At 41.3% G+C, this 22,778-nt stretch overlaps 1 protein-coding gene across 5 annotated transcripts in view; it reads right to left on the bottom strand.

Moving 5' to 3' along the window:
• EYS (eyes shut homolog) overlaps nucleotides 1-22,778 on the bottom strand; it is a 567,790-nt gene that overhangs the window by 333,826 nt on the left and 211,186 nt on the right. For all 5 annotated transcript variants that reach the window (XM_081905892.1, XM_081905891.1, XM_081905893.1 and 2 more), the window contains 3 exons: nucleotides 15,076-15,247; nucleotides 14,292-14,370; nucleotides 6,880-7,079 (listed from right to left, as the gene is read on the bottom strand). In XM_081905892.1, the coding sequence (XP_081762018.1) occupies nucleotides 6,880-7,079; nucleotides 14,292-14,370; nucleotides 15,076-15,247 (451 nt within the window). The remainder of the gene's footprint in view (nucleotides 1-6,879; nucleotides 7,080-14,291; nucleotides 14,371-15,075; nucleotides 15,248-22,778) is intronic.

Below are 22,778 nucleotides of genomic sequence, written 5' to 3'. Positions count from 1 at the left end.
GAAAGAGGAAAATTTCTGTTGCACAAGTTCTTGCATGAATAGCGGAACTTTGTTGGCTACAACCTGAAATCTCTGAGTTATGGACATAGGAGCCAACTCCAGGTGGGCGTGGATGCTTGGGCACTCACAATAATTTAAGTGTGGAGGCTGGGCACCCACAAAGTCAATGAGAAAAGCCAGCAGGTGGCATTGGCTCTGCCCTCTATAGCCAGCCAGTGAGGCACCTTTTTCTAGGGGGTGGGGATCAGATGTGGAGGCCACAGAAAAAGGGTGCCTTGCTGGCTGCGGAGAAGAGGAGGAAGAGGAGCTGCTGCCACCGCAATGCGAGTGTGTGACGTCACACACGCTATATACATGCATGTTTGTGTGATGTCAGACATCCGCGTTGCGGCATTGGGCATCCACTGTCCTGAAGGCGAGATGGTCCCATGGTTATGGAAGTGCACATATATCAAATAAAGGAAACACACACCTTTATACACACACATATTTAACCAGAGCAATCCAACTTTAATATATGTTATGAGCATATGTAAGAACAAAGTGTATAAACATACTAAGGGCAAACTCTGGCTATTGCTGATGGTGAAATGTGCTCTTCCACAGAGGTAAGCATTGTACATAAAGTTACCAACTTCCTCTCTTATCAATATTTATCAGCACCCAAGGCATGAAAAATTCTACATGTTTGCTGGCTCCTGGTATAAAACTACATTTCAGCCATATATATATGTATGACTTTCATCACTTTTCAAATATTTGAGCTGAAAATATATTGGGGGTGGGTTCACTTTATCACTTCCCAGTTTATCTCCACTTTACCCAATGTGCTGTGCTTGTCTTTTTAAAATGAGTGTCTTCTAAAAAGCAATTTTGTCTCTTTTTTGTGGTCCTGAGGGCTTGGGTCAAGTTAATTTTATGATATCTGTATCTACATTTCATACTGACCTGCATTCAGGAGACCCCCTTGGCACTGAGGATGCTTTTAGTATTAATTTGCTAATTTGTGTAGCGCTTCTCATTACGGCAGCAAGTTGCTTTAATTAAAGAGATTAGAATACAAAACAAGGTAGGTGGGCTTCAGCTGGGAGTTTGTTTCCTGAAGCTTCCTTCCAGTGGCAATCTGCCCAGGATGGCAGTGAATTACAGCTCCCTAGACATGTCTCCGTAGAGTGTGAGCTGAAATTTATACCAGAGTTTAAGACATAATGCAATGCTAGAGCGTGTACAAGGCAAAGATTCTCTCTCTCACACACATGTTCCCTCCCTTCAAGGCCATGTCTGTGGTATAAAATAACTGCTTCGCTCTATAGAAAAAGCATGCTGTGAAAATCCCTATCAGCTTTTTCTCTCCCCACCTCCAAAACAACCCTTAAGCATAATCTTTTTAAAAAAATAATAATTGAGTTATTCCTCTTGGTTTATTCTCCTCACCATGTTACGTACAAGTGCTTAAGGTTCAATCAGGGCTTTTTTTCAGCTGGAACTCACCAGAACTCAGTTCCAGCACCTGCCAGGTGGGCACCATTGCCATTCTAAGAGAACGAGGGAGGTGTTCATGGTGAGTTCCAGCACCTCTTTTTCTAGAAAAATAGCACTGAGTCCAACCAATTGTTTGCATTTTTCTTGCTTGTGACATAAGCTAACAAACATGTCTGTCAGACTGGGACTGTTCACTCAACACCAGGGCCCTTAATTTCCCCAGCGTCCAATGACTCAAAATGATTTTGGACAGGTGTGGATGACTTTTAATGGTGAAGGTATGAGAGTATGAGAGAATGATGAATGCATTAAAGGTTTGCCTTTTGTGAACTTCAGTATAAATCTGAAAAATGCAACAGACCAAAAATATATTCTACATCCATGTACAACAGACCTGCTGATTCAGCTTGCTAGGAATCCAGGTGCTACTTTTGCATATACTTATATCATTAAAAAAAAGTAAAAATTGTCACAGCACCTGCTTGCTTACAGCTATGAGATGCCCCAGGCAAGGAATTCATGCATCCATAGAGGTCAAACACAGAACATTCTTCTGTAATTTAACTTGCTGGTTATACAAATGTCATGTAAACTGCAATGATCAATGTCTTACTGGGTGTGAATGTTTGTATAGGGGATATCATTCTTTTCTTACATTCAGTTCCTCTGGTTTTTTTTGTTAAAAACCCAATAAATACAGTTCTCTCCACATTCTGAAGGAAAAGATTTGCTTAATAGCTTTCGACATTAACGCCAGCTGTTTGTGACCTTGCATAAAGTACTTTGGGACTTGTGTGCAATGGGGCACAAGGATAAGGGCAAATTTATATGGTATAATAAGTTAAGAGCTGAAACACTGAGCTCTTAGCATCTGAGAAGATCTATAGCTCACCACATGCTCACTCTTTAGCTCCATATTTATGATACAATTTTGCCTGCAGGCTTGGGTTGATTCGTGGCCAATTTTGCTATGTCTGAATCAAAGATGCCTCACACAGCTTTGCCTTCTCTGTTACAAATACATTTCTTTATATTCATTGACACGAGCATGATAATTCTACCAACAATAAAGAGTAAGGAACTGTTTTGTTTTTCAGTTTGGGTACAGTCTGAGAAGACACAGTTGGGGCTAGAATGCAAAATGTTATTCAAGGAACCAATTCCAGCTCTAACAATGCATAATTCCAAATTCTACACCATAGAAGTACAAATCCACCATGTATGAGTGGTGCCTGCGAGATTAAATTAGGATTTCATCAAATTTTCTCTGATTTCAATGTTTTCTTGATAGGCACACTTATTGTGACTGAACACATGGAGGGTGTGTGTGCTATTCACATTGCAAAATATCCACATTATTTCAATACTGTTCAGCACCTGTTTGTTCCCTTGGCAGCAGCAGCTTCTTCTTTTTGCCACTACTATCTTTGATCTCACTGTCTTCACCCTTGTTTCCCACACTGCTGCTTAATTTGATTGACTGCGAGGCAACCCAGTGGGTCTGGCTCATATTCTTTATATCATATCATATGCCATCAACAAAATCACATAGATCACCATAGCCAAAAGAATGGAATAGTAGGGTGGGTTAATAAAGCCAAGGACTTAAGAGGCCAAAGGAGAACCACATGCCTCAGAAAAGAACAACATCAGAACAATATGAATGGGTTTGGACTCAGCATTTTTTAAAAAAAGAAAATAATAATTGTTTCTCTCCCCCCAATATTCATGCAACCATATCTACAGATTTGTGCTGTATGTTTTGTTTTAAGATGAAATGTGCTGTTCTTGCTTGGTCTTTCATCAGCTGTTGATACCATCAACCAATGTATCTTCCTGTACTATCTTGGGGAGTTGGATATTGAGGTCACTGTTCCAGAACGGTTCTGGTATTACCTTCAGAAATGGTTCCAGAAGATAACATGGGATGTGCTTCTTGGTCCCTTGGCTCTTGAGCTATGAGGTGCCTCAGGGCACTATATTGCCTCCAATGCTGTTTAACATCTACATAAATCTGCTGGGTGTGGTGATTAGGAGATTTGGAGTGGACTGATGACATCAAACTCCATGTTTTTGTAATAACTAACTCAGGGATGGATGAGCAAGCAGTGTCAGGATGTAGTGGTGGGCCAGATGAGAGCTAATATACCAAGTCTGAATCCTGGCAAGATAGAGGCTCTTGCAGGTGAGCAGTTCCTGAGTCTGGGAAGCCAGTAAAAAACCTGCTCTGGATGGGGTCAGACTCTTCCTGGAGGAGCAGGTGTGTAGCCAGGGGATGCTCCTAGCTCTAGCTGTGCTACTAGAGACACAGGTGTGCTTATTGACTAGGAGTGCCTCTTATCAGCCTTGGCGGTAGGACAGTAATGTCCATCTCTGAATCAGGTTAGCTAGGCCACAGTTGTCCATGAATTGGTAACCTCATATGTTGATTACTGCAATTAACTCTATGTGGGGCTGCCCTTGAGGCTGGGCCAAAGGCTGCAGTTAACAGAGAACATGGTGGTTAGCTTATGGGGACACACTACTACCAGCATATCACACCTTGTTTGCGTGTTTTGCACTGGCTCCAATCTGCTACTGGTATGAGACTTTGGTACTATGGCCCTATATAGCTCAAGTACAAGCTACATAAGAGATAATGTTATGCCAAGTAGGTCTCTGCACACTGCAGAAGAGTTTCTCCTTCAAGTCCCTAAAATATCAGAAGTCTGTTCCTCAGCAACTAAGAGCAGGGCTTTCAGTGTGGCTGCCCCTGTTCTGTGGAACAGTGATCCTGTTGACATTCAACAGGTGCCCACTACTGTACTTTCTGGAAACAACTAAAGAAATGTTCTGTCCCAAGAAGCTTTCACAGCTAGCTGAAAATGTATTTCCCTTAGATGTTCACTTTGCATCATTTTTGAGATGCACGTAAACAGCTATTCATTAATTTCATTATTATTGGTTCTTTTCAGGGTGGAATCTTAACCTACTTACTTGGGGGTCAGCCTCATAAACCTCAGTGGGATTTACTTCTAAGCAGAAATATAGGATTGTGCTGCAAACCTATTAGGTTACTTACCCCACATAGTTAAAAGTTACAATCCACTATTATATGGTTGGCATTATATTCTAATAATTATGCTTAATAAACGTCTTTCAGCTTTGCTTCAGACCACCAACTACAAAACATACAATGATATCTTGAAATGTATGCTTTCGAGACTATATTAGTATTTCACACAGAAAATTGTCACAAAGGATTAGAATTCCTTTTTATCAAGCTTTTCAATAGATGAGTAAGTCAAAGTGGAAGTCTGAGTATTATTTCTAATACAAAGAGAATTTGATAAATGCACCTTAAAACAGCCTAGAGAATGTTGAAAGCTTTGTGTATATCTAAGTTTTTATTCCTGCAAAGAATTAATTAAATCATTACCAGAACTCACATTATGCTGAATCTCTCTGCAAATTCTAGTCACTATTCAATGCCTTCTTCAGCATAGAATCATAGAATAATAGAATCACGGAACTGTAGAGTTAGAAGGGACCTCAAGGCTAGTCCAACCCCCTGCAATGCAGGAGTCTCAACTAAGTCATACATTTAAATAATATTTGCTGTCATTTCAGTTGAAAAAAGTCATATTTTTACAACCTATATATATACCTTCACAGATCCCATTAAATCTTTCTTATTAAAAAGTCTAATATGTTTGAATATATCCATTTTCATATACAGTCATACCTCATGTTACGTTTGCTTCATGTTACGTTTTTTCAGGTTATGTCCTGCAGCAACCCGGAAGTACCAAAAAAGGTTACTTCCGGGTTTCGCCGCTTGCGCATGCGCAGAAGTGCTAGATTGCGCTTTGCGCTTGCGCACAAGACCAAATCGTGCCGCGCACCTGCGCAGACACGGCGCTTCAGGTTGCGCTCTTTTCATGCTGCGAACAGGCCTCCAGAACTGATCCCGTTCTCAACCAGAGGTACCACTGTAACATTATTCATGAATTTGGATTTTTCTGTCCTTTTCCTCTTCCCATCTCTTCACCAGCCTTTTGTATGAATAAGGCAAAACAGCAGCTATTCTGTAAAACTTACCAAACCAGAGAGAAGACTTGTTTACAAGTACTCTGTCATAGGAAGTACTCTAACTTTCCTGTGAATATAATTTCAATTAAATGGCTTCTTGGGCGAAACTGAGCTGGTATAGTCCCGATACGACTACTATGCCATATTACGAATGCACTTAAAAATAGTTTTTGATTTTGATCTGCTGTGGTTGTGTTAGACTATGGTTAGTGAAGAAGGCAAGATCACAAACCTCAGCCTGATTTTTATTTTCTGAACAAATGGGATGGGTGAACTTGTCCCCTTAAAAATTGTAATTGTCTGGACATCTACTGAAACGCACCATGTAATTTTGGGTGAGATCTCATAACTATATATGATTTTTGCACATTAAAAAGTGTGACTTCAGAAAGTGTTACACATATTTTGCCCTCAAGATATTCATTGCAACATCATGCATCACTGACCACAAAACAATTGAGCAGGATTCAACCGAGTTGCTGCATGCACAGAACAAGGTCTGCCCCTGGAATGGGACTTTCCCTCCTTTTCTTCCCATGCCCCCTGCACCCCATAAATCTGCTCTGGAGGGTAGGGAAAACCCCAATAACAGTTTAAGGGAATGCACAAGTGGATGAGAGGGTGGAAAAGTCCAATTCTTAGCTGGTGACACTGTAGCCTCTGACTCAGTGTCTGAATCAAGACACCAAGGGCAAATAACACCAAGGGCCCAACTGGATTGAGTGATTTTGTTTCTTAACACCACCACCACCACCAACAACACCCCACTCTTTACCCTATGGCCCATGGTGGGTTACAACATTAAAACACAATATTAAAAACAGTTTAACACAAACACAAAAATAAGGAGAGTTCTGAAAAGATACATGTCAAGCGTCAAAAACTGGAGTAAAGAAGTGTGTCTTCAGCAGTCACCAGAAGCTGTGAAATGAGGGTGCCAGATGCACCTCTGTGGGGAGGGAGTTCCATAATTTAGGGGCCACCACAGAGAATGCCCTCTCCTTGGCTGTCCCCCCTCAAACCTCTGCAGGCCAATCTCAGCACCCCAGTAGGGAAGAAGGAGGTATTTCAGATGTTCAGTTACCGGTAGTTGTTTACTTAAAATAATAACATACCCCCCCTTTTTTTGCTATCAGGCAGAACTCAAAACAGATCACAAAGGTTAACTCTTATATTGCTAAACCTTTTCAGATTCCAACAGTCCTTTTAAAAACATTACAACATTCATGTTGGTTTAGAAAATACCCTATAACATAACCCCCTCCTGTTTTCTTAACAACTTGATGTATATTGATTGCTCGTGTTATAGGTAAGCAGTCTACTGACCTGCAATAAAAAGTTCTTCCTGGGCCATCAACACATTTGCCTCCATTGAAACAGAGGGATGAGTTCAGAAGAGGTTCAGCGCAAACATCAATATCCACTTCACAAAATTCACCAGTGTATCCACTCAAGCAAATGCACTCAAAGGCATTGACCAAATCTTGACAAGAACCTCCATTAAGACAGGGAGCCGATTCACATTCCTGAGGAGATAAATGACAATAAATTGATTTCAGAGCCTTAGCAGCATAAGATTGTTTCCTGTAAAGGGGTATCTGCACAACAATGCACTCAAGGTCCTGGTCTTCACCAGTAAATCTCTTGGTGGTTAACTGTAATGCCCTGATCACAGGTTAAGCATATGCTTATGAGTAGTTATAAATTCCTGTGATTATACAGATGTTGGCAAGTGTGGAAGATTTCTAGCCACTCTAAATAAAGATCTAGTGACCTTCACATGCATCAACAAAGCCCTACATATAGCTAGTCACAAGTGATAACTCTGTGCAGTGGCTCCTGATAGCAGAAAGCTGCACACAAAACACAGAGACACCCATCTGCACCAAAAGACAGATATACTGATGAGAATTACGTCTTGTGAATGCCATATGAGCATTCAAATTTCACATGTGCTGGGTGTTAAATGCAGCCCCAGTTGCTGACAACAAAAAATTAGGCAAAGGATTCTCATGCCAGCACCTTACAATTAGGCACAGTGAGGCAGCCATCTCAAGCCACAGATGTGAGGAGGGTGTGAGGAGTGGCAGTGTGAAAATCCATCTTGTTTCAGAGGCAACTTTTAAAAAAAAAGTTTAAAAGATTTCTACATAGTTGGATGTAAAGGATTAAACTATGTCATATACCCTATTTTTGTCATTTTATATAGCATCAGAAACTGGTGAGATCCGATTGTTCAGTTGGTGGACATTTTACCTCATCCAAATGGGTCAGTTATATGCCGATGAGGGGGCAGAATTCTACCCAAGCTGAAATGACTGGCCGGCGAAGATGGCGGTGGCTGACTGGCCAGCTAGAGAGAACAAAGTGCTTAGTCTCTGGTCAAGGGGAGGGAATCGCTGAGAGAGCCTATTGGTTAAGCTGAAGGAAAAGCTGGACATTAGAGTCAGACAGCAGACTTAATAAGTGACTCAGAGAGGCTCAGGAAGTCTGAGAGTGACTGAGAGCTGGCATTACTGGCTAGAGCTGAGAAGGTGCAAGGAAGAGTTGTGACTCCAGAAGCAGCCCTCAGCCAAGTTCTTCAGCTGAGCATCAGCAGGATTGTCAAGAACCTGAGGCAACAGTGGTTGCTGGACCAGAGGGAAGACTGCTGCAGAAGTCCTGAGTGAAGCCTGAATCTGGAGAGAGGAGGAAAACTGAAAGTCTAGTCTTCAGTGCCTAGTTGAGTGTTAAATGGATAGACGTGCTACAGGAAAACTGGCTTTAGGCTTCAAAAGGGAGAGGAGCTGAAACCCAGATAACTATACTATTAAAGTAACAGAACCTGTGCATTGTATTGGCTATGCCATTCCAAGTGATAGTAATCATAGTGTAAGTGTTCTTACTCAAAGCAATGGCAACATGGTGAAGTTTAACTGTAATGCTCCAAGCGTCTAGTTCTGTTAGTACAATGGGACTTTCCATTTCTTCTCCTTCCATCCTACAGACATAGTGTAGGATTGTGGTGGCCTATTACAAGAGTTTAAGAGTCAACTGCCACCCCAGTCAGCTTCTGTGTATGGGGGGTTCCATCCTGCCCTTCGCCTAGGGAGCAAAATGCCTCAGGCTAGCTGTGATTGCCATTTTCCAGTCTAGGCAGCAGATCTCGCTGTGGAAGACTGAAGCCACACCACATACAGATCTCTTTTGCTAGATCAGGGCAAGAGTTAACAAAACAACAGAGATTAAAAGGGTATCAGCAACTCTAATCACCTAGATATGGTAAGATTTCAAAATTAACGTCCCATCTGAGGAGCCGTATAGATTTTTCTTCCCTTGAGCTGATATTTACTCATTTATTCATTCAGCAGACACAATCCAAAGAGCTCTGTATGGCATGCAGAATGGCTTATGCATGCCCAGTGGGGACTGTCAGTCTGTTCCAAATAGCTTTTGGGGGGTAGGGAGACTAAAGTTCCGCATGCATCATTTATGTCTTTATATGTGATCTCTTACTCACTTCATAAATGCAGTGTTAATTATATGCTGTTAATTATATGCTGCTATTTTACAGCTTGTGGCGGGGTTATTGTTACATAGTACAGAGGATACTGTGGGGTATAATGCTGAGATCGGATGAGAGAAATTTTAACAAAGTTGAAAACAACTGTGTAACAAATGCTACACATTTTAATATTTCATATTTCACACTAGAATATTTAATGGCAAATAAAAAATAGTTTCTGCATTAGTAGCCGATACACACTGATCAATGGTGGCAAAACAACAACAACAACAACACACACACACACACACACACACACACACACACAGAGTCATACCTTGGAAGTTGAATGTCTTGCAAGTCATACATTTTGGCTCCCAAATGCTGCAAACCCAGAAGTGAGTGTTCTGGTTTGCAAATGTTATTTGGAACCCAAATGTCTGATGCAGCTTCCAATTGGCTGCAGGAGCTTCCTGCAGCCAATTGGAAGTTGCACCTTGGTTTCTGAATGTTTTGGAAGTTGAATGGACTTCTGGAACGGATTCCATTTGACTTCCAGGGTATGACTGTATACAAATAAAAAGTTGGGAAGAATTCAACATTGTGCTGTAACAAACATTCCATCAAACAATTCTGGGAGTATGGGTGAAGGAAAAGTGGGAAAGCCCCTTTGCTGTAGCAAAAGTCCTTGTGGGAGCTTCCTTTAGCAGGATCAATCAGCTGAATCCAGCCCATTGAACCTAGTCCAAGAAAGTATGTAGCAACAGAGCCCAGGAAACTATAAATGGGTCAGTGTCTGCTGCAGCACTCAGAGGGCCTTCCTCTTGTCCTCTTAATAGCCTCTTGGGAAGGAGAAGAAGGCAGCCAGCACCTATAGTCTCACTCAGAAGATGCATAGTCGGGGCACCAAAGCAACATCCACTGAGAGGCAGTGTTGTATAGCGGTTAGAGTGCCAGATGAGGACTTTGAAGATTCCAGTTAAAATCCTCACTCAGCTGTGAAGCTCACTAGGTGACACTGGGCTCCCCCTTCTCTAACCTACCTCACATGGAGGAGGGAGAAGAATGTTGTATGCTTCCTTCAGCTCCTGGGAGAGAAGGTAGGATATGCATTTAATGAATAATGCTAGAAGCAACTCGGTTGTGTGAGCGTGCAGTTGGCTGCCTTCCCTCACATGGAAAACTGGATGAGGGCAATTCTTTACAATTGCTTTGAAAAGTTATAAGAGCAAATGTACTGATCCTTATTCAAATAATAACATAAATATAGTGACAAATACTTTCTCCTAATCCAATGGAAACCCTTGGCACATTTACCGTACATAACATAACCTTGTGGCAAATTAACTTTTACTGTGCCAAAACTACAGGAAAGCACAATTAGTGTAATTGCCAAAATGAATCAGAATTCCTCCACTCCCCGATTGACGAATGCATTCATCTTCAATAAGGTTTGTTAATTGCTGTCATCCAGGCTTTTGAGATAATCCACACAAGTCACCTGAAAGAACCGTTCTTCGTTTTTGAAGGTGTGGGGCGGAGGGTTATTGCTAACTTCTCCAAACTAGTGAACACTTTTCAGTTTACCAAGAGAAAGGATAAGTAGATTTCCTTTTCCGATATACTCATTACTTTTACTTAAATGCAAATACCTGAACCCAAGGGGACTGGTGTGAAAACAACATGCTTTTCCTATCAGCAAACCAGCTGGGATGTATAGGATGATTTATTAGAAAGCATTACATAAAGTAATTGAATTATACATCCCATAGGAAGGATGGGAAACTTTGTATACTGCCAAAGAATTTGAACCTATAGTTTGAACATTAGTCTTTCACTAAATTAATGAAAATACTTAATGGGAAACTCAAAGTCATTAAAAAGAAAAGAAAAGAACAGTCTGCTGTTTGAAATTAAGAGGTGTTCTGTGCTTGCTAGCCAAAAATAGAGGACTGCTTTTTATTTCTTTCCATGCATTCCCCGTAGCTTGTTAGCATTTCAAACCGTTCCTGCAGCTTTGTTCTCTTATATGCTCTTTACAAAATTTATGGAGAACAAATCAACCTAAAATAATAGTTCATTGGAGAAAGCATAAAAATCATCAGGAAGTATCAAACTTGAAAAAGAAGCTGAGAATAAAAACAGGCACGAGGTGCTGTTTTCTTATCAAACATCAAATAATTGAAACTTTTATTAGGGTTGTGCCCAACATTTCTTCCATAGTTTTTTAAAATTAAAACAACAACAACTATTCCCTGTTAATTCACAAAAAGAGAAAATGTATTTGAAAATTATCAAAAAGCAAGGAAAATGCAAGGAAATTTCTCATACGTGAGATGTGGAGCTTTTGGTGGACAAGGGGTGTTTGTGAATGTCCTTTCCTTCCTTCTACAAATAACCTTTCTATTGGTCTGTACCCTGCAGCCTTCTCAGATGTCAGCAATTCCTGAAAACCCTATGACACACTTTGCTGGGCTTTCAACAGAAGCTTCTAGCAGCTGTTAATTGTGGTTGTTTTAAGTGTAGCCATTTTTGCTTTTCAAGAAACCAGTGCAGAAATACTTTTTGGGAGGAAAGGGGAACAGGAGTTAAAAAGAAGAATTTCCTTTAAGAACAAAAGCTGCGAGCGCACCAATTTCAGGCACTTGGTAGCTAGACTTCATGCACTTTGATTAAAGCCCTGTGGAAAGATGTCATGAAATAACTCTTCCCATGGGGCTTTTTCACATCAGGAAGTGTGGGCAGCTGCTTCCACCCAACACTCACAGACAAAGGCCCTTACTTGGAAGTAAGAGAGAGATCTTTACTTGATCAAGTAAGGCTCAGCAGTGGACGTAGTACTTAGGAGTCCAAATCCTGAAGTTCAGGAGCCCCAATCCTGGAGTTCAGGAGCATGGCAAGAAGTTCAGAACTTGACAGAAGCAATAAAGACGTCCCAACAAATTCCCCACCCCTCCTGCCAAGCTTTTGCCTTGTGAGAATATCATATTTGGAAGCCTATAGTCCTGTTGGGATGGGTGGGTCTCCTTCCATCTGTGAAGGTTGCACCAAGACTGCACTCTCCTGCTTAGACTCCTGTTCAGTAACTGCCACCTAGCTTCCTCCCATGACTGATCAAAGCCCTCCACAACCTCTGCTGAAGCTTCCAGGTCTGCAGGAAGATTGGAGGAGAAATCCACTATCCCTGCTGCCCTTTCCAAAGTGACTGAAGTTGGGGTGAAAAGAGGAGATCCTCCTCCAGCTTAGGTTCTCCCAGTTCAGCTACTCCTGATTCTTCTAGCCCATTCTAGACTACTACAGCTGGAGCAAAGGCCTGGAAGCCCTTCTATTCCACTGAATCTGGATTGCGATCTGGATCAGGTTTCCTGCACTGGCAATTTTAGAAAAAGACTTGTGCTCATAGGCAACGTAGACTGCATTTGAAAATTCTCTTTTGTTTTGAAAATCTAAATGTCTCCTCCCTGCTCCCCAAATGTAACACCATTAATCTGGGAAACAACACAAACATAAAGCAGTTCTGCTAGTACTACAGAAGGAATCAGCATCTGTTCCTTAATGAATTAAGTTACAAGGTCTGCAGAAAATTTAATGCCTCTTTTGGAACAAATGAGAATGGAAAATCAAATAAGTCAGGCTCCCTAAAGAAAAGTCACAAACATTAACCAGAGATAATTACACAGGGACACATTTCCGAAGAGTAACAAAAAAGCCAAGGTGGAAGAACTTGTGCAGATGACTGTCATTTCCGGGATGAGTCACACTGCTTCAGGATTCCTGAGTCCTACCATCCTCCCTCATATAACTAGCTACTTTCTGAGACGGAATGCAGTGAAACCACTTGGGCCAGTATGAATATTTATCATGCATTTTTATACCACTCTTCAGTGATATTCCCAGGGAAGTTTACCCAAAAAAGAATATAAGCAATTAAAATGTAAATATGGGGGGGGGCACACAGTAAACTAAAAGCCACAGCAATAACAAAATAACAGAGAAAAGGGAGCACTTCTTAAATTCATTATTAGAAGCCATCATGGAGAAAAGAAACTTGATTTTACCTGGTTGCATTGTTTGCATCTGGTCAAACCTACAACCTGGTCAAGCAACTGTGTTCAGACCACAAGTGCAGGAAGACACACAGTAGGATAGCAGCAATGCAGTGTTCATTATTGCCTATGGTTTGTCCTGGTTCTGTTTACTAGTAAGCTGCCTTGCCCTGTGTGCCACCAGCCCCAGTTACAACCAGCCACTACTGATATGTTTCACTTTGCTAATGGCATCTCAAAAAGAGTCTAGGAACAACTGTTTGTTTTCAAGATCTAAATGTTGAACTTGTGGTATGCTACAACCCACATGGCATCAGGAATATGATGAATTAAAACAGCTAATTAGTTCATATTATGCTCTGGTGACATGGTCGACTCACTGACATGCTTACTGAACATCCAAAGCAATAGGAAAAGTTCAAAAGAATACAGAGCTCTGACTGCAGGTAGTAAATAGAGTATGAATGTAAATCCCCAGTGACCTATCAAATTACTGAATGGTTTCATATAGCAAGCACTACGATATCCCTACGAACAATTATAACAAAAGGTTTTCTAGCACAAATGTGCTACATATTGAGTCAATTAATGCTTTAAACAGGAAACTGAAACAATCCATTAAGCCAGGATCCTGTTTCCTATTGTGGCTAACCATGCGGCTCAAAGAAGCTCAAAAGAAGGGCTTGAAATCAGCAGTCCTCATCCACTGCTAGCCAGCAGCAACTGGTATTCAGTGACACATTCTGGTCACAACCACACCTCACATTGAAAGCACATGGCTCCCCCCCAAAGAATCATGGGAGCTCACGCTTAAGGGTGCCCAGTGAGGGGTGAACTGTAATGCCTAGGATTCTTTGGTCGTGAACTTTAAATGCATTGTGTGGATGTGACCCTTATGCTGAAGGCAGCTACTGTGAAAGGACCTGGAACATGCACTTTGCTCCCTTTAGGCACCATCTCTGCAGATCAGTCCTTTGAGTCTTAATGCTTTTCCTGCACTTTGTAGTGAATGGAGGGAAAACACTGCAGCCTTTCTCTCCCTGAGGCACTGGCTCTAATAATATGGAGCCCCCTGATAACCAGACTACTGAAACCTTTGTACCACCTCCTCGGTGTTGAGAACCCAGGGAGTACTTCTTTTGTAAAAAGCTTTGGTATTTTATGGGTTCATGTGTGCAAATGGGCTCTGCTTTAATGAGAAGACTTACGTTAACGTCAATTTCACATCTTGAACTGGTCCACCCCGCTTCGCAGTTGCACCGATACCCATCAATGAGGTCAGTGCATCTGAAAAAGAACATCCAGGTCACTTGCCACACTTGCACAACACAGCACCATTCACATTAGTCCGTTGTGTCCATACACAAATCTCAGGCTAATCCTGTACATACTCCACTCAACGTAGTAGAAACTGTCCCTGTAACTGTATTGTGTCATGACCAAAGACCCTTTGATGCAGCATCTGTTTTGCATGCAGAAGATCCTTGGTTCAATCCCTGGTATATGCAGGTAGGGCTGAAACCCTGGAGTGCCATTGCCAGTCCTTGCAGAAAATACTGAGTGGGCTAGACAAATAGTCCAACTTGGAAAAAGGAAGCTTCTTGTGTTCTTTGTTCCTAAGTATTTTAAACCTCCTCACATATGCTTGCGCTCCAAAGAAGAATCCTCTTTCAACCTGCTCGCATGCAAAGGCTGAAGAACTCCTTGCAAGTATATTAAAGTCTAATTAATGCACAGTTATTGAAAATTACTTTATGTTATTGCACTCGAATGAAAGAAGAAATGAGATAATGTACCCACTATATTGCATTAGCTTAAACTGGCAACATCTGTCATCCTTTAACTGTGGCTGTACTTTTACTTTATGGAACAGCATAATTAGAAGTATCTTCAGCAACCTTCCCTGACATTAAATCTTAAATGTTGCTAGTTCTTCTTCCCCTTCCCCTTCTTTTCTTATGGGTAATAATAGTAAAAGATGAAAATAGCCACCTTCCATGAAGACAAGGTGCTGACAAACATTCATCAGCATTTGTTTCACAGTTTATTCCAATAAAACCACTTCGGCAGTAGCACTTATAGTAGCTGATGCCATCGACGCAGCTTCCATTGTTGAGACAAGGTGTTGAAACGCATTCATCTATATCCACTTCGCACTGGTTGCCTGGGGTGGGGGACACACATAAAGACAACAGTAGAATCAAAACACTATGTACTTAAAAATATATCCATTTATTTATTTATATATGGTGGGGGCAGACATTGTATGCATTTAAGCCTGCAGCTCTAGCCTAGATGTATATAATTAAGCTACAGCAGCATAGCAGAGTTTCTTAAGTGCAAAAATACCATGGAAGCAACACTAGAATATGAGAAGGCTGCAGTGATGCAAACTACTCATATTATAATGTTCCCCCTGTAGCAATTTAAGACACCTAACTTCAGAGATAATTTCTAGAGCAGTGTGGGATCCAGACACTGGGAAGCCATAGTACACTAATCTGGGAATATATGAATTGGGCCCTGTTGTCACCATGGAGTTCAGCCTCACTGGTCTTTTCAGCATCCCTGCAAGTGCTTTAACTCCAGTATTAACTCCCACATTTCCTGGGCAGCGTGCTAAGCAATGACTTAAGCACACAGAAAAAGACAATTTTAGTTTGCATGATGTGTATCCTTTGCTCACATGCCACATTCACTTTGCATAATGACAGGAGAACCCCAAACATGCAGATACTTTTCTCATCCTCTAACTTAACTCATACCATCCAAAGGCACACCCTGAATTTGGACCATGTAGTAGAGCCTGGCTGAAGCAAAACACCATCCTTATAGCACTACCACTGCTGACAGCACTCATGAATTGAATCCTGCCCCATGATTCCACAACAGATGCCAGTAAACTAGATGTGCAGAATCAGCATGATTCCAAAGATCTCCATGTATTTTACTGAGTTGCAGATAAGCAGATTTCTTCCTTCCTGGTATTATTCACTGGGAAAATTCTTCAAGTTATCTCATTAACACATTGCTAAATCATATCAGACAACATGTAAATAAACCCAGTGGTGTTGATTTTATACATATTTCTGTATGTATGGACACAATGCACTTCATATAGCATCCCACACAACAGAGGGGAAAAAACACCTTATGTATGATGTACAGTAAGCCTATAACTTAGGTGGGTGTTACATGCCAGGGATTGCACCTAAAGCAAAAATTGTGCATAGTCAAAACCCATTGGGTTCAATGGTGGGTGGGACTACCAAATCATTTTCCCTGGAACTCTGCCCGCTTTCCACCCCTTTATATTTATTTATTGATTTACCACACATGTAAAGCTGAATGTGCACAAGTTAACTGGGCATAAATTGTGGGCTTAGTGTATAGAAAACATATCTGTATGCTCTCTTGTGTGCCAAACTAGCTACTTTCTCCCCGCAGGCCAGCAATAGGAAGATATTCTACATATATAAATCAAATTCCAGTAGGAGGCTTTCTTGATCTGTTGTTGTAAAGAAGAGGTGATAAAATGTTGTTAGGATACAGACAAAGAAGTCGAGCTCCACAATACTCTCCCTTTGAGCATCTGCTTCACCTGCATAAACTCCAAATACTTTCTTTTGAAGTCATTCACTTCTGTACATCAGAGGGTTGAAAATCCTTCTATAGTGTCAAGCTTGCAGGGGATGGGACTTCAAAAGAACAGTTACTCTATCTCTCTGGTCTTTGGCTATCCCACTGCATATACGCTCCAAACCTAAGGCAAACAATTTTCCTCCTACTTCTCATGCTTTGATGAGGTCATAATGGCACTCTCTTCCCATATATATATTCTTTTTAATTGGACTTTCAGTTTGTCACACTTGCATATATATCTCATAATTTATAATTAGTTGCAGTGCTAATATTAATTAGGAATTGTTTTAGGAATTGTGTACATGATCTCTCACATGCTACAACTTTCTCTCTCTGCAATTCAACAAGTGCAGCCCTTACAAAAAACACTAAATGAATTGGAATAAACTGCCATAATTAAGGAAATCATGAATATATCTGATTAGATCTATCATGGGGGGGGGGGGAAATCAAGTTCCCTTACTATAGAGTCTTGCAGAGACACAATTTCTTCCTTTCACATTAGCCCAGCTAATGGAGCATCTCGTGTAAAAGGTGGAGGTCTGTGTATTGAGAATTGGGGGTGGTGAGTTCAAATCTACTAATTTACTCTTGTTAAGGATAAATTTTTGTAGTATCATTAATCATCATCATGCTCAGTGCTGGGCTTGCACTATCCTGCTATTTTAAATTACCCTGAAATTTTTTTTAGCAAAAAAAATTGTGAGCTCACAACTGACCTTTTAGATGCCACTACACAATATGAATTGCACTTGATTGGAAGACTGAAGGAGTCAAGTCACAGATTAGTTACAATACCACCACTTATATGGCAGGTTTAAGTTAGATTTTTTTTTTTTTAAAAAAAATGCATTCTTGGACCAAAGCTCACAATTGGAAAAGGAATTATTACAGAATAAGGATAAACTTTTGTCTAAAATGTATAACTTTTTATTAGAATGGGAAACAAAAGATGAGCTAGTTAAAGATCTAAACCAATGGGAGAAACTCTGGGAAAATGACCTAAAATTTACTGTGTGTTATTCACTGAAAGAGAGCTATTTGAAAATGATTCATAGATGGTATTTAACTCTGAGTAGGTTGGCAAATATGTATCAAGTAGAATCAGACTTGTGTTGGAAATGTAAAGAAATTAAGGGAACTTTTTTCATATGTGGTGGGCATGTAAAAAGGTAGAAGAATATTGGGAAATGATTTATAACGAAATGGGGGGGGGGGAGTTGAAAATTACTTTCCCCAAAACTTGGGTAGCATTACTATTCACAGCTTAATTTTTACATGGAATAACTAGCCTCTGAAACATATTGCCTTAATACAAGTTTTTGACATCCTGGATGGGAGTCATTGCTAAACTTTATGTTCCTAATTGTGGGTTGTGTGGGGGTGTGTACACATTTATACATATATCAAGATACAGTCATATATTAATATGATTATTTGGAAATGACAAATAATTTGCAAATGAAGGAAAGACCAAAAGAGAAAATAGGCAGAGTTAGGTTGCTAAATTCTTATCAACCCCAGTGGGATTTGCATTTAACATGGAGGTAAGTGAATTGTTGCCCATACCAATTATAATCCTGAAACACAACAATTCATTTAAATTGGAGGGAGGAAGGTTATTCAGGCAGCAGCAGCGCTTTGCTGAGGCTCTTCAGCCTCCCAGCTAACAGCTGATGTGTGGGAAAGCTGCGCCTCAGCTGAGCAAGCTCCCAGCTGCTCCTGCTCTCGTGAGCTGCTCAGCTGAGGCATGGAAGCCCCTCTTTGCCTCAGCTGAGCATTCTCAGCAATTGGCCTGGGAGATATATCCTCAGTATGAGGGCCACAGCACAATGGCAGCGTCACCAGTTGCTATATTGCGAGTGAAACTGCCATTGTTCCTTACTCCCCCTGTCACCAGCAGACAACCGTATGCCCCTCAGTGAAGCAGTATGAACGCCCACCCGTACCTCAGCTGCACAGGCAGGGGGCACATGCAGACTGCCTCTTCCTCCTGGGAGAAAGGAGTAGCCTGCCTACTTCCTGCCTGCTCATGTGGCAGCCGTGCAAACAGAGCCTGACACAAGCTGCCTCTGACTCGTGAGGAGACCCCCACCCAAGCCCAAAGATATCCTCTTTGGGCTCTGGGGTGGGTCTTCTGAGGGAGGAGCATCCCAGCACTTTTTGGTCTAGAAAAAAGCACTGGTCATACCTTACTTAAGAAATAAAACTGTCTCTGTTGGGGTCGGGCAGCAGTCACAAATCTGACACAAACTATTGTTATACTTTCATAGCTCGGCTGCCTTTTTGCTTCATTCTTCTCTGGCAATCAAGCTCCAGGCCATACATCCGGTTTGCTTGTGAGCAGGCAACATTCCACCTAAACAGGTTGGCAACTGTATAGTCAGCCAGGAACACAATGTTTACACATTGGGAATGGGAGCTGAAAGTCAGCCCTGGCACAAAACAAACAAACATAATCAGGAAAGCATTTCTTTTCTACCGCGTTTACAAGCTTCGTTGGAGGAATTCGCTGGCATAGCCCTAGTCACTTGTAAGGAGCAACAGGAAAGCCATACTATTCAAATAAATAAATGCTTTGACCACCTGTGATGGCATAGGCTGAATCTGTACCTTTGAGGGAGAAGAGAGGAAAACAAAGCAATCAATTCCTTCACTTTGTTATCACCACTACCACCAAGTGGATTCCTCCCTTAGCTGCCTCAACCAGTGCTTTTTCTCTAGAAAAATAGGTGCTAGTACTCACCATGAAGTTGTTACAGTAAGTGCCACACAAAAGCACTGTTCCTAAAGCTTTGGACTTTAAATTGTCTCAATCTGCTGTCTATAGTAGGTATATTGGAATGACCCTTAGGCATGGAGTGAATGACAAGACCTCAGTCCAATTCCAATGCCACCCTGCCAAAAAAACAACAAAAAACAAACCCTAACTAACAAACTAGGCTTTTACTCAAAGTTTTAGTAAGGCAACAAGGAAAGTTTAGAGTGTAGGTCATGTAAAACTCTCTGCAAAGTTGCGAAAGCACCTAACCCAACCAACAGTGGAAACACTTTTCTCACTGGATCAGGGAGCTTTCTGCAGTTACGCAGAGCCAAGTTAAGTTTCTTGGTGTACGCTTACGGTGAATTGCAGAAGCCATTCCAGCTTCTGAAATCCCTTCCAGCATTTTGTCCTGACGGCGGTATTGCCCAGGGGCACTGCATTACTGTTGATGTGTGTTGCAAACAGGCTCTCCAACATCTGTATGCCTTGTGAGGTGCGATTGCCAAGAGATGCCTTTTGGTGTACACACAGGTAGTACTGCCATCATCCATGTTTTAATACCTTAGTTTGAAGACATGAAAACTCATACTATATATTAAAGAGGAAAGAAAGAGAGACCTACACCAGCCCTCCTACTAGCTCAGCTGCACTGGGCAGAACTGTCATCAGCATGGGTGAGATTGTCCAAGTCAGGGCTTGTTACTACTAGCCCTTGCAAATGAGCTGTTGCTATTTTAAATCCATCCAGTTTGGCAGCACCCCTTGCCCTCCTCTCTGTGCTTCCAATGACACTAGTACATATGAACATAGGAAGCTGTTCTTATACTGAGTCATACCATTGGTCCATCTAGCTCAGTATTGTCAACACTGGTTGGTTGTGGTTCTCCAGGTTTCAGAAATGGGAGGAGGAGTCACTGCAGACCTACCTGAATATGCCAGTGATATGACCAGTACTCATAACCATGCATGCAAAGAGGCCACACTCTTTGGCCATTTAAGGTGCCAGAGCCTCACTTCCAGCACCCTTGGCTGGCTGGCTGATAGCAAGAGCTGAGAATATGACTGGGATGTCAGGATTAAGCTCCCCATCCTGGTATAAATCACGCCACATTTGATGAAAGCACTGTCGCTTACATGCTTTCAAAGCACAGACAGAGTAAGACACAGCAGCAGCGCTGCAACTATTTTGGTTCAGAGCTGCCTTTGGTCTTTCAATTCCCTCACTTGTAAGGTCCTTATTCTTCAATGTCTGGAAGAAACCTCCTAGGGGAGTTTTGGAAGCCACAATCAATACTGTCACTAAGTTGTCACAATGCCTGAAGTAAATTTGTATTTGAGGGAGAGCAGCCAGCTTTAAGAAAAGCAGGGGGGGACCTGAAGTGGTGTTGATGGGAAGGGAAAAACACTCTGACAATATAGTTAAAGATCCTGATCTAACACATTTGGCCTCTGGTCATTTGAGAAACTCTGAATTTACAGAGTTGCTATTAATCCTGAACTCTGAAGTACCTAGACTAACAAGAATTGCCTTCTATTCAATCTAGCACATCAGAAAACTAAAATCACTTATGTGGGGTAACATGCCAGGCTTTGTGAAACGTGCATCAATAGCAGCTAGGCTCTCACTGATGTTGTGAGAGTAAATGAAAGAAAAATATAGGGACTTTAAGCACTGCAGAATGGAGCAGCCTGCCTTCCCATGAAGAAAAGACTATCCAAAAAGGATATTCACTATACATGCAGATCCTGCTTACCAAACACAGTGTGTTCCCAGGAAATTGTTCATTAGGCAAGCATTCACATAATGAGCTGACAATTTGCATTACTTCCTATGGGAACATTTCCAATTCATGATCCCACCCCCTGTCATGATTTCTTCCTAAAATGGCTGCAGCAAACCAGCAAAATAGAGACATAGGAAAAAAACTGATTTGTCTGATCTCCACTGCTCTCTAGTTTGTCCAGTCTTTCTCACACCTCCCTCTCTCCATGGTTTCTGTCCAAAAATGGTGGCCACTGACCAGCAAAGCAGAAACAAGTACGAAAGTGAGGAAACTCCAGCTGTTCAGATATCAGAATCAGCCATATTTGTAGTGTACTGTAGTTTTGATACAATTCCTTATTTTTGGATAAGGGAATTTTCGGATAGCAGGACCTGCCCATACATTATTTCTGTGATCAAATCACTCTATGGTATTAAGAAATGTCCACACTTTACAGTCAACAAGTGTATAATCTATGCACCTGTTTACACAAATAGTTGAGCTGTACACATGTACAGTAATTCACATATAATGGTAAATAAGTGCAGTCTGTGTACCTAGGCATCAAATAACCGAGCTGTACGAATGAACAAGTATACACTCTTTCACAGAAACACTTATGCATGTGTAGAGAGAGCTTGCACCTGTGTTCAAAATGTGAACAAGCCTACATATAGTTCACATGTTACATTCAACAGGTGTGCCTTCTGTAAACCATCTTTTGCACAAACACTTGCACATGTGTAGAAGCAGATTGTGCCTCTGTTCCATGCATTGTGTGAAAGAGCCTATAGTTAAATCATGCACAACATGCACAGCAGGACCTTGTCAGCAAAAGTGCCACCAGAAGGGGCTGGTGAGGTAATGCAGGTGGGCTCCATTGTTCTCCTGGCTTCCTAACACAGCAAGTTGCTGCTGCTTCCCGAGAAGGTGAGGGGGAAGTGTAGGGAGCTCAGTGTGCTGCATAGTGGCCGGAGCATCAAGTCAGCTCTGCCACCAAGCTCTCCCTCTTATGTCATCTGTTCCCTTTGTACATTTATTTTTCCAAAAATCTCAAAATATTGCTGCAAATAAATTTGCAATAAACTTGTACATAACGTAGTAATGTGTACTGAAAAATTAAGAAAACATTCTAATGAACCATCTTAATTCCTACAGATCAATAATAATCATAAAATACTTTCTGCTCTTCATGGGTATAAGAAACTTAAGGAGGGAAAGTTACTATATTAATTGTGCAATTACTTAAAATTTATAGACGGGTCTTATAAGAACAAAGTTGGCTTAATTTTATTGCATTATACTACAACCACACCTCCTGCAAGTCTCCGAGTAGACACCACCTTATTGCAAACCCTGCAAAGAAAACAAACATGTCCCCCCCCCCTTTCACTGTTTCAGGGCTTCAAACTGAGTTAAGTAGTAGCATCAACTGATTACAACGCCATTAGGTCCACTATGTTCATTAAAGTTAGAGCTGGAAGAAATAGCGCAAGCATCAGGGTGGGTGATTGGGATGGAGAGGA

Source organism: Podarcis melisellensis (genome assembly GCF_964234715.1).
Source record: "Podarcis melisellensis genome assembly, chromosome: 3".
NCBI classification, from domain to species: domain Eukaryota; kingdom Metazoa; phylum Chordata; class Lepidosauria; order Squamata; family Lacertidae; genus Podarcis; species Podarcis melisellensis.
This window is presented reverse-complemented; position numbering and strand designations above follow the sequence as displayed.